Raw genomic sequence first — 12,324 nt, 5'->3', positions numbered from 1 at the left:
GCTCAGGACCCACATGAACAATTTATAGGAGAAGGGTCTCAATTTTTTATATTGCCTTAGCAGAAAATGTTGATGTGTCCTTTGCCCCAATAGCCCAGACAATGAATTGTACTGAGTGATGCTGGTGTGCTTGCCACGTTAGGTTACACTGGGAACCCAAGCGTACTATATTTCCCCTGTAGAGCACATGTCTCTGGTTTATCTGAGAAATTAGGGTTTGAGCAAGGAAAAAAAACCCGTTGTTTTCCTTCCGACATGTCCCATGTAGAAATAAAAGGAAGCAAACTGTAAGAAAACACTGGAGAGCTTTGACATTTTCATTGCATGCTGCAACACAGTTGTAGGTTTATTCTCCCTTCCTTCTAAGTCAATATTGCTATTTATGGGTAAAAGTACTAGCTATTCTCATGGAAATATTGCTAATGTGGTGTGTCTCTTGGGACAAGCTGGCTTTGTTCTTGTGTGTAACTCCAGTGCTTTTCATTCTTAGGGTTTTCCTTAGGTGGTTTTTCTCCCTATTTATAGGGCATCTCTAGCCTAGTGCTCACCTGCCTCTCCGTCACGGGGTTTTAGTATAAATGGGAGGAGGGTTTTTTATCTTTTTACGTTAGCCTTTGTGCATTGTGATGGCAAACAAGTGTTTAAGGCAGAAGCTGTGTAATGTTGTGTGTTTCATAAAGGTGAGGCTACCCGGGCATGCTACAGGGAATTCCCTTAGCATGTCATGCAGGGAAACTTGAAGGCAGAAACCTGGTGCTGGGGCTGATCTGCAAAGTGCCATGCATACCAGGAGTGCTGCTAAAGCTACAATGTGAAAACCAGTTACATGGCAAAGATCTTTTGAATAACCCCACAACCAAACCATTGCCAATTCATAGGCTTCTATTCACTTGTAAAATGTAAACTTCAGCTTGTGAAGGTTCATGAATATTTTCTGCTTCTCTGGTATCTTTTGTCTCAGGTACTCAGCACATACTAAAGAAAGCCTCAATACCCCCCACTGAGAGAGAGATGTATTATTAACCCATTTTACATATGGCTAAACTGAGGCTCAAAGAGGTCACGATTTGCCCAAGGTTTCACAGTATTAATTAGGGGTGTTAAAATGTGTTTATTCAAGGAAATTTCAGCGGTTACATGCCGGTGGCTCCACGGGAGCTGGTGCATGTGGGGAGCTGGCTTAAAAGCTGGCTCCCCATGTGCATTAGCTTCCCCCCTCCCCCGCTGCTGCCTCTGATAGCGGTCACAGCGCAGGGGGGAAGGCCTGCCTGTAACCATGCAGATTAACCAATGAGCTCATGCTTGTTGGTTAACCGTATACACGGTTACACTTTCACATCCCGAGTATTAATATTATAGTCAAGAATAGGGCCCAAGAGACCTGACTCCATTTGCCACCCACTAGTCTGCAACAGTTTCCTTTAACTTGAGTGTTTTGGCACGTCACATGTACAGGTGTGAGTCTGCTTTGCCCATGCACAATAAAGGTATTTGATAGGCCATTTGCGTGTGCACATCACCTAGTACAATGGGGTTTGTGATGTATGTAGCGTTTGGAGGCAGTAACACAATGGAAATAATAATTGTGGCCCCAAATTGAGTACATGTTTGACATGCCTGTGACTGCAAGCCATTCTGAACACGGGACTCTGTAACTTCAGAGTTTGACCCTTTAGCGGAAATCTGATCCCTTCACCTTTGTTTCATTGTTCTGGTTTTGTACACCCTCCCCCCCTCCCCGAAAACCAGTCGTCATTTCAAAAGCATCCTTCATTTGTGTTTGTTTTTCCACCCTGCCTAGATTGCAAATATACCTGCCATCAGGAATGCAGAAGTCTGATTCAGCTGGACTGCAGCCAACCAGGACAACCCTGGAGCAAACCCTCGCCAGAAAATACACTGACGCAAAACTGCAGCCAGGTATGGATTGGGGAGCCCAGGGCTGGGTGGCGGGGGAGAGGGAAACAGGGCTGCTTTTCTGGCCAGCAGGAGCAGGTGCATTGGTGAGAAATGACAGTGTGGCATTCTCTTCTGCACTGGTGTTTTAGATTTCACCAAGACCCAAAAGTGTGTGCGTGTGTGGGTTTTTTTTAAGAACCTCTCAATTAAATTTCTGTCCCTTTTAGATTTCAGAGATAGAGCTCTTGCCCCTCCCCCTGTTAAACAGGCACTTTTAGAAGCTTCTGTACTTAATTTGCTTGGGAGGATTGGCCGGGGGGATCAAAGCGTACATCCGAAGAAGGTAATCACAAAAAGCTGTCTGATGGTCCCTGGCTGTGGCATGCCTGGGTAGTGGAGCGCTGTCTCCAATCGACTTTCCACTTACTTCTGTGCCAGCAAGTTAAGGGAGTATGGATTGGATACATGGACTGTAAGATGGACAGAAAGCTGGCTAGACTGTCGGGCCCAATGGGTAGTGATCAACGGCTCGGTGTCAGGATGGCGGTTGGTTTCTAGCGAAGTGCCCCAAGGATTGGTTCTAGGACCGGTTTTGTTCAACATCTTTATTAATGACCTGGGTGAGGGGATGGATTGCACCCTCAGCAAGTTCGCAGATGAGACTAAGCTAGGGGGAGAGGTAGATACACTGGAGGGCAGGGAGAGGGTCCAGAGTGACCTGGACAGATTAGAGGATTGGGCCAAAAGAAATCTGATGAGGTTCAACAAGGACAAGTTCAGAGTCCTGCTCTTGAGACGGAAGAATCCCAAGCACTGTTACAGAGTGGCAGGCTGTTCAGTTCTGCTGAAAAAGACCTGGGGATTACAGTGGATGAGATGCGGGATATGAGTCAACTGTGTGTCCTTGTAGCCAAGAGGGCGTATTAGGGTGCATTAGGAGGAGCATTGCCAACAGATCCAGAGAAGTGATTATTCCCCTTTGTTCAGCTCTGGTGAGGCCACATCTGGAGTATCGTGTCCAGTTCTGGGCCCCCCACTATAGAAAGGATGTGGACTCATTGGAGGGATCGGGTCCAGCGGAGGGTGACCAAAATGATTAGGGGGCTGGCGCACATGATCTTTGAGGAGAGACTGAGGGATTTAGGTTTGCTTAGTCTGCAGAAGAGAAGAGTAAGGGGGGATTTGATAGCAGCCTTCAACTTCCTGAAGGGGGTTCCAGAGAGGCTGGAGAGCGGCTGTTCTCAGTAGTGAGGGATGGCAGAATGAGGAACAGTGGTCTCAAGTTACAGTGGGGGAGGTCTATGTTGGATATTAGGAAAAACTATTTCACTAGGAGAGTGGTGAAGCACTGGGATGGGGTGGAATTTCCATCCCTAGAGGTTTTTAAGTCTCGGCTTGACAAAGCCCTGGCTGGATTGATTTAGTTGGGGTTGGTCCTGCCTTGGGCAGGGGGCTGGATTTGATGACCTCCTGAGGTATCTTCCAGCTCTATGATTCTATGAAGAGGAGCCTTAATAATGCTCAAGTTTGCACCCCAAAAGCTGCAACTGAACTGTGGAAAAGAAGAAATTGGTGGTGGGCAGGGGGAGTCAGCACTGACTGTGAGGGAGTCCTGCAGCTGCATCGAGGGCAGATGCCAACAGCAAAGTCAAAAGTTATTGTCGGGGAGATGCGTCATGGTGATCCATGCTGCACCCCATGACTTGAGGTAGTTTCTGTCATAGCCATTGACCCACACAGTAAGCGCTGTCTCTCAGTCCCAGCCACTACACAAATTGTTCCAGCACTCTGCCTGCCCATCTTCAATATCGCTCTGAGGTGTAAGGGGCGCACAACACCAGAAGCCACATGAATTGGCAAAGGCAAGCAAAGTGCAAAGACAAATGCTCCCCTAGGTAATACTGTCTTGGTGCAGGGGAGTAGACCACATGACCTGTTGAGGTCCCTGCCCGTTGTGCATTTTGGTGGTTCTGTGATTGCTGTTTGATAATGGGGGCTAGTGCTAGCCAGGCACAGACGTAGAGATAAAACACTTGCTGGCTGAGCAGGGTATGTGCCAGCCCAGTGCTCCTATTTGGTGTGGTTCTCTGCACTGATTAGGCCTCAGTTGGAATATTGTGTCCAGTTCTGGGTGCCACATTTCAGGAAGAATGTGGAGAAATTAGACAAGGTCCAGAGAAGAGCGACAAAAATGACAAAAAAAAATGACCTGTGAAGGAAGACTGAAATAATTGGACCTGTTTAGTTTAGAAAAGAGAAGAGTGAGAGGGGACAGGAGAGCAGATTTCAAGTATCTAAAAGGGTGTTACAAAGAGGAAGGAGAAAAATTGTTCTCCTTGACCTCTGTTGCTAGGTCAAGCAGCAATAGGCTTAAATTGCAGTAAGGGAGGTTTAGGTTGGAATTTAGGAGAAACTTCCTAACTATCAGGGTGGTCAAACACTGGAATAAATTGCCTAGGGAGGTTGTGGAACCTTCACTGGAGATATTTAAGAGCAGGTTAGACAGACATCTGTCAGGGATGCTCTTGGTGCTTGGCCCTGGTATGAAGGCAGGAGACTGGACTTGATGACCTCTCGAGGTCCCTTCCTGTTCTAGTATTCTATGATTCTCCTGCCATTTTCTCCATAAGTTCCTGGCAGCAGCAGATCCTTTTTGCCTGGTTCTTTCATGTGCTGTCACTGAGTAGGACAATGAGGGGAGAGCTATTGGATGGGGGCAGTGGTACCTTCATGTCACCATGTACAAGGCCTGCTGATAGGTCATTGCATACCCAGCACATCAGGAAAATCTTGTCTACCTGCACCCCTGGTCACTGAGGATGGACGCCAACAGGAAAGTTAACAGGCCAAACCAAATTCCAGCAGGAAACCTGCAGGGCTGAGCTGCCTGGCTTTACAGAGTGGGGTCACATTGCAGTCAGCCCCCTGGATGAACTGCTGCTTTGAGTTGCCTGTTACCCAACTGCATTTGATCAACAGTCTCCACTGACTCCGTCCATGAGAGGGCGGAAGTGCTCAAGTGTGTGTCCGAAGTTCTAACCTGCCAAGGGGGAATGAGATTTTCCTATAGCTCAAGTCAGTTGTCACAAAACGTGGACAGAGTACGGATCTGTTACTCCTAGTTTCAGGTGCGTGGATTAATGACACAGCAGAGAGACTAATCTGCTGGTATTTTTGCCGCAAAGGGAGGAGATTTAGAGCTGGTGATTAGTGACTTTACTGCTTACCAATAGAAACAGCATCAGGTAGGCAACAAAGGCCTGTGGGCACTTACCCAAGGCAGAACAATGGGATTTGGACCAGGCCCTGCTGGTATCATGAGCATTGCTCGCCCTGGGTGGTTGGAAGGACTGGATGTTGTGTGGTTGAGTGGGTCCCATTCTTCTGTTCATTGTGATTAGGGCCCTCCCACATTCACAGTCTGTTTCGGTCAGTTTCACAGTCACACAATTTTAAAAACGTAAAGAGTTTCCCAATTTCATGTATCTGAATCTGAAATCTCAGTGTTGTAACCACGGAGATCCCAACCTGAAAAGTGGTGGAGGGGGTTTTGTCTCAGAACGATTGTAGGGAGCTCGTGGTATGGCCCCACTTATTTCTGAGCTGTTGCTGGCTGTGGTATTACCATTAGAGCTGGGTTCCTCAACCATGTTGATTCCTGCAGCTGGGGGAGGTTCCCAGGGATGGGTCCACTCAGTCCTTGGAGCAGCCCCTGCAGTGGAAAAAGTCGTCTCGTCTCTGCACAGCTGGGACTACCATGTGGAACCCAGCCCTGCCCTTCCCATGTACTAGCTATGTTTCATGGGTGAGACCAGACTTCTTGGTCTGTGATGTGCTTTTCTTGGCTGTGAATTTGGTAGGGCCCTAATCAGGATAAGTTGAGCAGCAGAAGAGTTTAGAGGGGGCGATTGTAACTGAAGAGCAGAGGTACCTTACATGATAATACGACTGGTAATATAGTAGTCCATGGTGAGAGGAGTTTTAGTTATCATAGTGTTCACAGGTCCCAGCTGAGCTCCGTACCCCATTGTGCTAAGAGCTGTACAGTAGTCTAGTAAGAGAGAGTCCCTTACCCAAAGGTTTTACATGGTGAATAAACAAGGGAAGCAAAGGGTATGAGCAAAGGAAAGTTTATCCCCTTTTCACAGATGGGGAGCTGAGGCAAGGAGCGGTCAAGTGACTGGCCCAAGGTCAAACAGGGAGTCTGTGTCAGAGAAAGGAATTGAACCCAGATCTCCTGAGTCCCTGTCCAATGCCTTAACCAGAAGGGCTCCCTTCTTTTACCAGGAGTTTTACTCAGCTATATCCAAGCTGGATCATTTTAAGTTCTATCAGTAAACTGGGGCAAACAGACTGTGCCCATTTCAGTCTCTCAGAACTTGGTCTTCCAAATTTTGTGTCAGGTTTATTGTTTGCAGTTTGTGGGCTGTGGCTGCAGGCAGGTTGGTCGCTGGGCGGCAGAGGGGGAGTACTGACCTAGATGTCCAAAGTCACTGTACCTTTGGCAGGTGGTATCTCCTTCCTTCTGGAGCACTCACCTAGGGATGAATGTTCCCATTCTGACAGTCCTGCTTCAGCACCGTGACCAAAAATGGTCTGAACTGTCTGATCTAATTACTCAAGAGAGTGGAAGCCTGTAAATCCTGAAGTGCAGACGACGACAACAACAACAACCAAAAAAGCCTCAAGCCAATGACAGAAGCCAACAAACATCAGCTGGGATTTAAATGGCTCCATTGTACCTTAATGAAGTAAATACTTGGCTCCTGCCAGCTGGTAAAATGAGCAGGCCCTGTTGGGCATCCATTACTGAATGTTCAGGGAGGTCAAAATGTTCCCTTCAGCAGGGCTGGACAAGATACGTCCCGGAGGCTGGATCCAGCCCAACTAACATTTGGATCCGGCCTGTGGACTGTCTCTGGCCACTTTCTCTTTATATCCTGCTGCCCCTGCCACTAAATTTCCAGGCAGTGGCTCAGTCAGCAGAATCGAATTTCTGTGGTTCATGGCTTGTGGTGCTCCCCTGGCAGGGGCTGGAGCTGCGAGTCCTTTCAATAGCCACAGCAGCCCTAGGCGGCTGCCGGGCCATGGGGTAGCTGCGGGGCTGGAAGCTGCGAGCCCTTTGCTATGTTTTTAATTCAATGCCTAGGGGCACCGGACAACTCAGGGGGCGGGGCTAGTTCATCTCTCCACCCCTTCTGCACCAGGCCCCGCCCCTTCTTTGGGTGGACCCAGCCCATGATCAGTATCAAAATTCAGTAAGTGGCCACCCTGCAAAAATTGTCTACCTCTGCCCTACAGGTATACATAACAGAGGGGCATTGGCTAAACCTGGGCTTAAATTGCAGCAAGGGTGGCTTAAGTTGGACATTAGGAAAAACTTCCTCATTGTCAGGGTGGTGAAACACTGGAATAAATCGCATAGGGAGGTTGTGGAATCTCCATCACTGGAGATATTCAAGAGCAGGTTAGATCGACACCTGTCAGGGATAGTCTAGTTATTACATAGTCCTGCCTTTGAGGGCAGGGGACTGAACTAGATGATCTCTTGAAATCTGTTCCAGTCTGTTCCAGTCCTACACTTCTATGATTCCCCACATGAATGTATATTCCGCTGTGTAGAACAGATTGGGTTCCTTCAAGACCTCTGCTTCGTGAATTCATCAATGTATGCAGGAGCTGTCTTTCTGGGCAGGGGGTGATTAATAAACCCCTACTTATCAGCTGCTGCCCTGCCAGCTATCTGCAGCAACCAGAAGCCCATTAACTCAAAGAGCAAGTTCATTCTCTATGACCAGGGATTTAGAATCCAGCCAGGGCCATGTGACATCTCCAGTCTCATTCTCAACCACGGACTGTAGCTGAAAAGTGATTTGTCATTCCTTTTAGACAGCTAGGCACCAGGCCAGCCTGCTCAGCTCTTTTGCATGTACTCGTGCAAAACTGTAAATGGGGACTACACACATTAAAAGGATGTTCTATACGCACTGGCTGGCCCTCCAGGGTTTCTGCTGATGTGGATTTTGCTGGGTTGAAAGTTCCTGGTTTGGGGCGGTTGGAAGTATTCACTGCATTAATTATTCAGGAGGCAAATATTTAACTGTGTGTTGTTGTGCAGCCGAAGCTGCAGCCTCGGAGAATTATGAGCAGGATATATTTTGCAAACATGACAATTAATCACTTTTGAAAGCTTCTTTTGAGATGGTTGTCGCCCCCTGCTCTCCCCATTAACTGCTTGTAAAATTGTGAATCTTCCATAATCAATTCTCTCTCAATTTTTTTTTCGTGATTTTAAAATAAGATCATAAGAACGGCCATACTAGGTGAGACCAAAGATCCATCTAGCCCAGCATCCTGTCTTCTGACAGTGGCCAATGCCAGGTGCCCCAGAGGGAGTGAACAGAACAGGGAATCAAGTGATCCCTCCCCCGTTATCCATTTCCAGCCTCTGACAAACAGAGACTAAGAACACCATTCCTACCCATCCTGGCTAATAGCCATTGATGGACCTGTCCTCCATGAATTTTATCTAGTTCTTTTTTGAACCCTGCTAAAGTTGTGGTCTTCACAACATCCTCTGGCAAGGAGTTCCACAGGTTGTGTGCTGCATGAAGAAAGACTTCCTTTTGTTTGTTTTCATTTCATTTGGTGGTCCCTAGTTCAAGTAAATCAAACCAAATTGGCATGGCAGGATCCAGTGGATGGGCCTTTTAGCGCAGACGTATGGGAGTTTCTGGAACACGGGCCCAAGAGCCAGGAGATAATATGTTCTCATTTGGTGCTGCCGCAGGCTCCTTGGGGTGTGTTCCTCCCCTGTGCAGAGAGCTAGCACAAGGATTAAGCAGCAGTGAAGTCTGCTATGTAGGTCTGAATGTCACTCTATGAACTTGTCATTTAACTTCTCCACCTCTTTTATTTCAAGCAAAATAAGTGGAACTTTTCATGCAAACTGTATTGCTGTCTCTCTCATTCTGCTCTCTTTGAGCTTGGAAATCATTCTGGTCTCCAAAGCAAATGGAAGGGGTCTAAATTGGGATATGACTTACTGGGAGCAAGTTTTTTGCTTTCTTACTTTTTTTTTTCTTTTTAAGTTCTGCATTGAAATAAGCTTCCAACAAGATTCTCCACTGAGCCTTGAAAGATTTTAATAGCAGAGTACCTCTTTCTACAGTCTATTTCAAACAGATCAGGTTTCCACTGAGTCAGAATGTGTACAAAAAGGCTTGTTTCATCTTCAGAGTGACAAAACAGCCTGTGCATTATTGATAGCTCTAATAATCGGCACAGAGGCTGCGTATCGGGGCAATTCATCATTCTGACACTTCCATGGTGCTTTTCTCTTAGTCCAGCCCAAAGGGAGGAGCTTTCAGTGACACAACAGAAGTTCTTCCCCTCCCCGCCCCACCCTGTCCATCCCCCATACAAGCTTCAACAAATGGAAATTTATAAAACTAGCTCAAACTGTCACTCAGGGATTAGGATTTATATTTTCTACTTGCTCGTTGAAAAACTTTGCTGCAGCAACACGGTTGTCTTTCTTTTTCTTATGTGTTCCCATGAAAGTTCCTAATCCATTCTGCACTGGAAGCAACAGACTCCCTGAGAGAGGAGAATCTAGCAAGGAGGAGGGAGATGTTCTCTGATATCAATCACCTGCTGAAAATAGCAGATCTGTTGTTCGGACCGTATTCTGACAGGACTTGTTGGCCAGTATGTTAGCTCACTCTCTCTCCATAGCCAAAGTTGTCAGAAACAAAACAAGAGTTTGCATTGAACAAAACAAGAGTAAAGCTGTTGGATTTAGATGCTTTGGGGGAAGAGGAAACCTTGGTAATAAACTAGGGATGCGAACAGGTAATCGGGGGATGCTTTCTGGGTACCAGTTAACCTGGGAGCTGGCCGCCCACAGCCTCAAGTACAAGGGGAAGAAGTAGACACCCCTTCTCCCCCTCCCCAGCCCTTGCGGCTCTGTAATGGATAGGAGGAGTGCTGGCCAGCACCTGTTGACTATGGGGTTAAATTCAGGTAGCTAGCAAGGGGGTTGGCAGGAAGCCAGAAGAATCAATAGGAATCAAGTGCTGAAATTTGAATTGTGTAAGGTACCTTGCCTGCTTTTTTTGTGTGGGAGAGTTTAACCAGGAGTTGAGAGAGACAGAATGATTTAAACCCAGGCAGGACTTCCATGCCTCCAAGGAATTCGCGGCATGGGAGTGAACTGAATAAAGAGAAGATCATGAGTAAATAAAGGGGGAAAAGTGAATTTAGTTGCGATCAGGGTATTTTCTTTATTTTGTGGTTTGGTTTGAACTGTTCTGTGTGAATCTATGCCTCCCCTCCCCATTTACCATCTAAGAATTATTCCCAGAGATTTTCTCTGTTTTAATTTGCTTTCCTTAGTTGCTCTGTAACATTTAGCAACCAAGTCTGCTTTATGAAGTACACCTTTTGTAATGAAAATCACTTTTTTTAAGGTGGTGATTTGATTCGTGTGTCCTGGAAAGTACAGGAGGTCTGCCAGTGTCTCTCTGCAGGCCAACAAAGGATGGGAAAGGACAGGAGAGAGATCTGAGTTGCAAGCTCATATTTGCTGCTGAATCTTGACCTGTCAAATTGAACTAGGTTCCAGTCATGTGTTTCTTCTGGTCATGTAGTGTGTTGGCTCCTGAGAGGAAGTAGAAGAGCATGAAGGAAGAAATATGATGAAGAAAGTATATCCGTGCACCAGGAAGAGATACGGAACTTGTTCATGATGAGCTGTTTAATGTGCGGTGTGGAAAAATCTTTTTGCAACATGTGCTGCCAACTCACCTTAAAAGTGATTCAGCATTGGCAAGCAATAAACATGGTGATTAAATGTAACTGAGCTAGTGAAATCCGAGGGATAGCAACTACTTAGCGCATAGTTAATACATGGCATGTTGTTAAGCCTTCATATTTTAGGCCCTAAGCCACTGCTGGCCTTAGACCAGAGTGGTCGCCCAGGGCGATGTGCTGAGGGGGGTGCATATGAATAGTCTCAGATGACCTTACCTGGGGCCAGCCAGCTAAGCAGGAAGGGAAGCACAACAGCCAGCTCAGCCAGGGTCAGGGAGGACAGAGCCACTCTCTCACTTGTCTCAGGTAAATCTTCTGCTCTGGTGGGAGCAGTAGCAGGGTGGGTGTCCCGAGGGGGCTCCCCGGGACAAAGGACCTATGGGGAGAGGGTGGGGCAGGCTGTGCTGGAAGAGGCTCGGGGTGAGGTGGGTGTCTGAGTTTGATGGGGTTGAAGGAGTGTGCGTGTGGACAGCTTGGCTCTGTGTTTTGGTTGGCTGGGGGCTAGAGCAGCTCTGCTATCTGGATGTGTGCTAGTGTGGAGCAGGTCTGGGTCCACCCCCCCCCTTTTTTCCCCTTCCCCCCCTAAGAGCCACTTGTCCAGGAAAGGGCTTTCCCCATTTGTGCTCCCATCCCATCCCTTCCCTGCGCATGTTAAGTGTTTGCAAAACTGAGGTCTTACATTATAAATTCTTAGTAAAATATACGACTAGAAAACTTACTCAGCATTGCCTGGGTCCTTAAGGGCTGGGGGCTAGCAGGGTCCAGGAGTCAAAGCAGGGCCTTGGGGATGTGTGGGGGAGCAGGGCAGGGGGCTGGGGATATGGAGGGGGGTAGCAGTCAGTGTGGGGGGTTGAGGAGGAGTTGAGGGCAGGCACCTCGGGTTTAAGGGTGTTAAGGAACAGGTATTTTGATAATTGTGTAGTCGATAAGGGGATGCTCGCTCCAGAACCACGGCACCTTTGCATTTTAACTGTAGTAAGAGGCTCTTACCACAGTTAAAATGCAGAGGAGCAGCGGTCTCGGACCTGCGCGAGCAAGAACTGCTCAGTCCGGGTTTGCGCCAGGTCCAGCAGCCCCTGTTCACAGCAGCCCGGCTGGCCATGGGCACGGGCTGCTCTGGCAGCAGCCCCTGTCTGCGGAGGGCCCAGTTCCCCACTGTGACCCCCACAGACAGGGTTACTGCTGGAGCAGCCTCCCCTATACCTCCCCCTTTGCTTTTGATAGAGGCTTTTTAGCCAGCTCCTCCCCAGCACTAGCTCTTGTCCTGCCCCCCCTTGCTGCCTCTGATACAGAGGCAGCGAAGGGGAAGGGGAAGCAGCGAGTAGTCAACTACATCCCTGCTAGGGTTGTGGGGGGTATGAGAGGGAGGATTGGGACGTGAGGAGGGACTCAGTGCAGGTGGACCCATCCAGTGGGGCTTTCTCTCTCCTCCACCCAGCTGGTGGGGCTTTCTGTCGCTCCCTTGCTCTCCTGGCCAGCAGGGGCTCCCCTTCCCCCAGTGCTGCAGCCAAGGGCTGGGGGGGAGGGAGGAGGGGAGGGTTTGCAGCAAGGTGGTTACTGGTCACTCTTCTGGTGGTGCAGCTGCCCCTAGTGGTCATTCTGCAGTATATC

General features: G+C 48.1%; 1 protein-coding gene across 3 annotated transcripts in view; it reads left to right on the top strand.

The window, feature by feature from the left end:
* RASSF5 (Ras association domain family member 5) overlaps nt 1–12,324 on the top strand; it is a 109,010-nt gene that overhangs the window by 35,009 nt on the left and 61,677 nt on the right. For all 3 annotated transcript variants that reach the window (XM_075910149.1, XM_075910150.1, XM_006137230.4), the window contains exon 2: nt 1,802–1,920. In XM_075910149.1, the coding sequence (XP_075766264.1) occupies nt 1,802–1,920 (119 nt within the window). The remainder of the gene's footprint in view (nt 1–1,801; nt 1,921–12,324) is intronic.

The sequence above is a fragment of the Pelodiscus sinensis genome, chromosome 27 (genome assembly GCF_049634645.1).
Source record: "Pelodiscus sinensis isolate JC-2024 chromosome 27, ASM4963464v1, whole genome shotgun sequence".
In the NCBI taxonomy this organism is placed as follows: domain Eukaryota; kingdom Metazoa; phylum Chordata; order Testudines; family Trionychidae; genus Pelodiscus; species Pelodiscus sinensis.
Note: the sequence above shows the minus strand (reverse complement) of the source record. Positions and strands in the feature narration are given on the sequence as shown.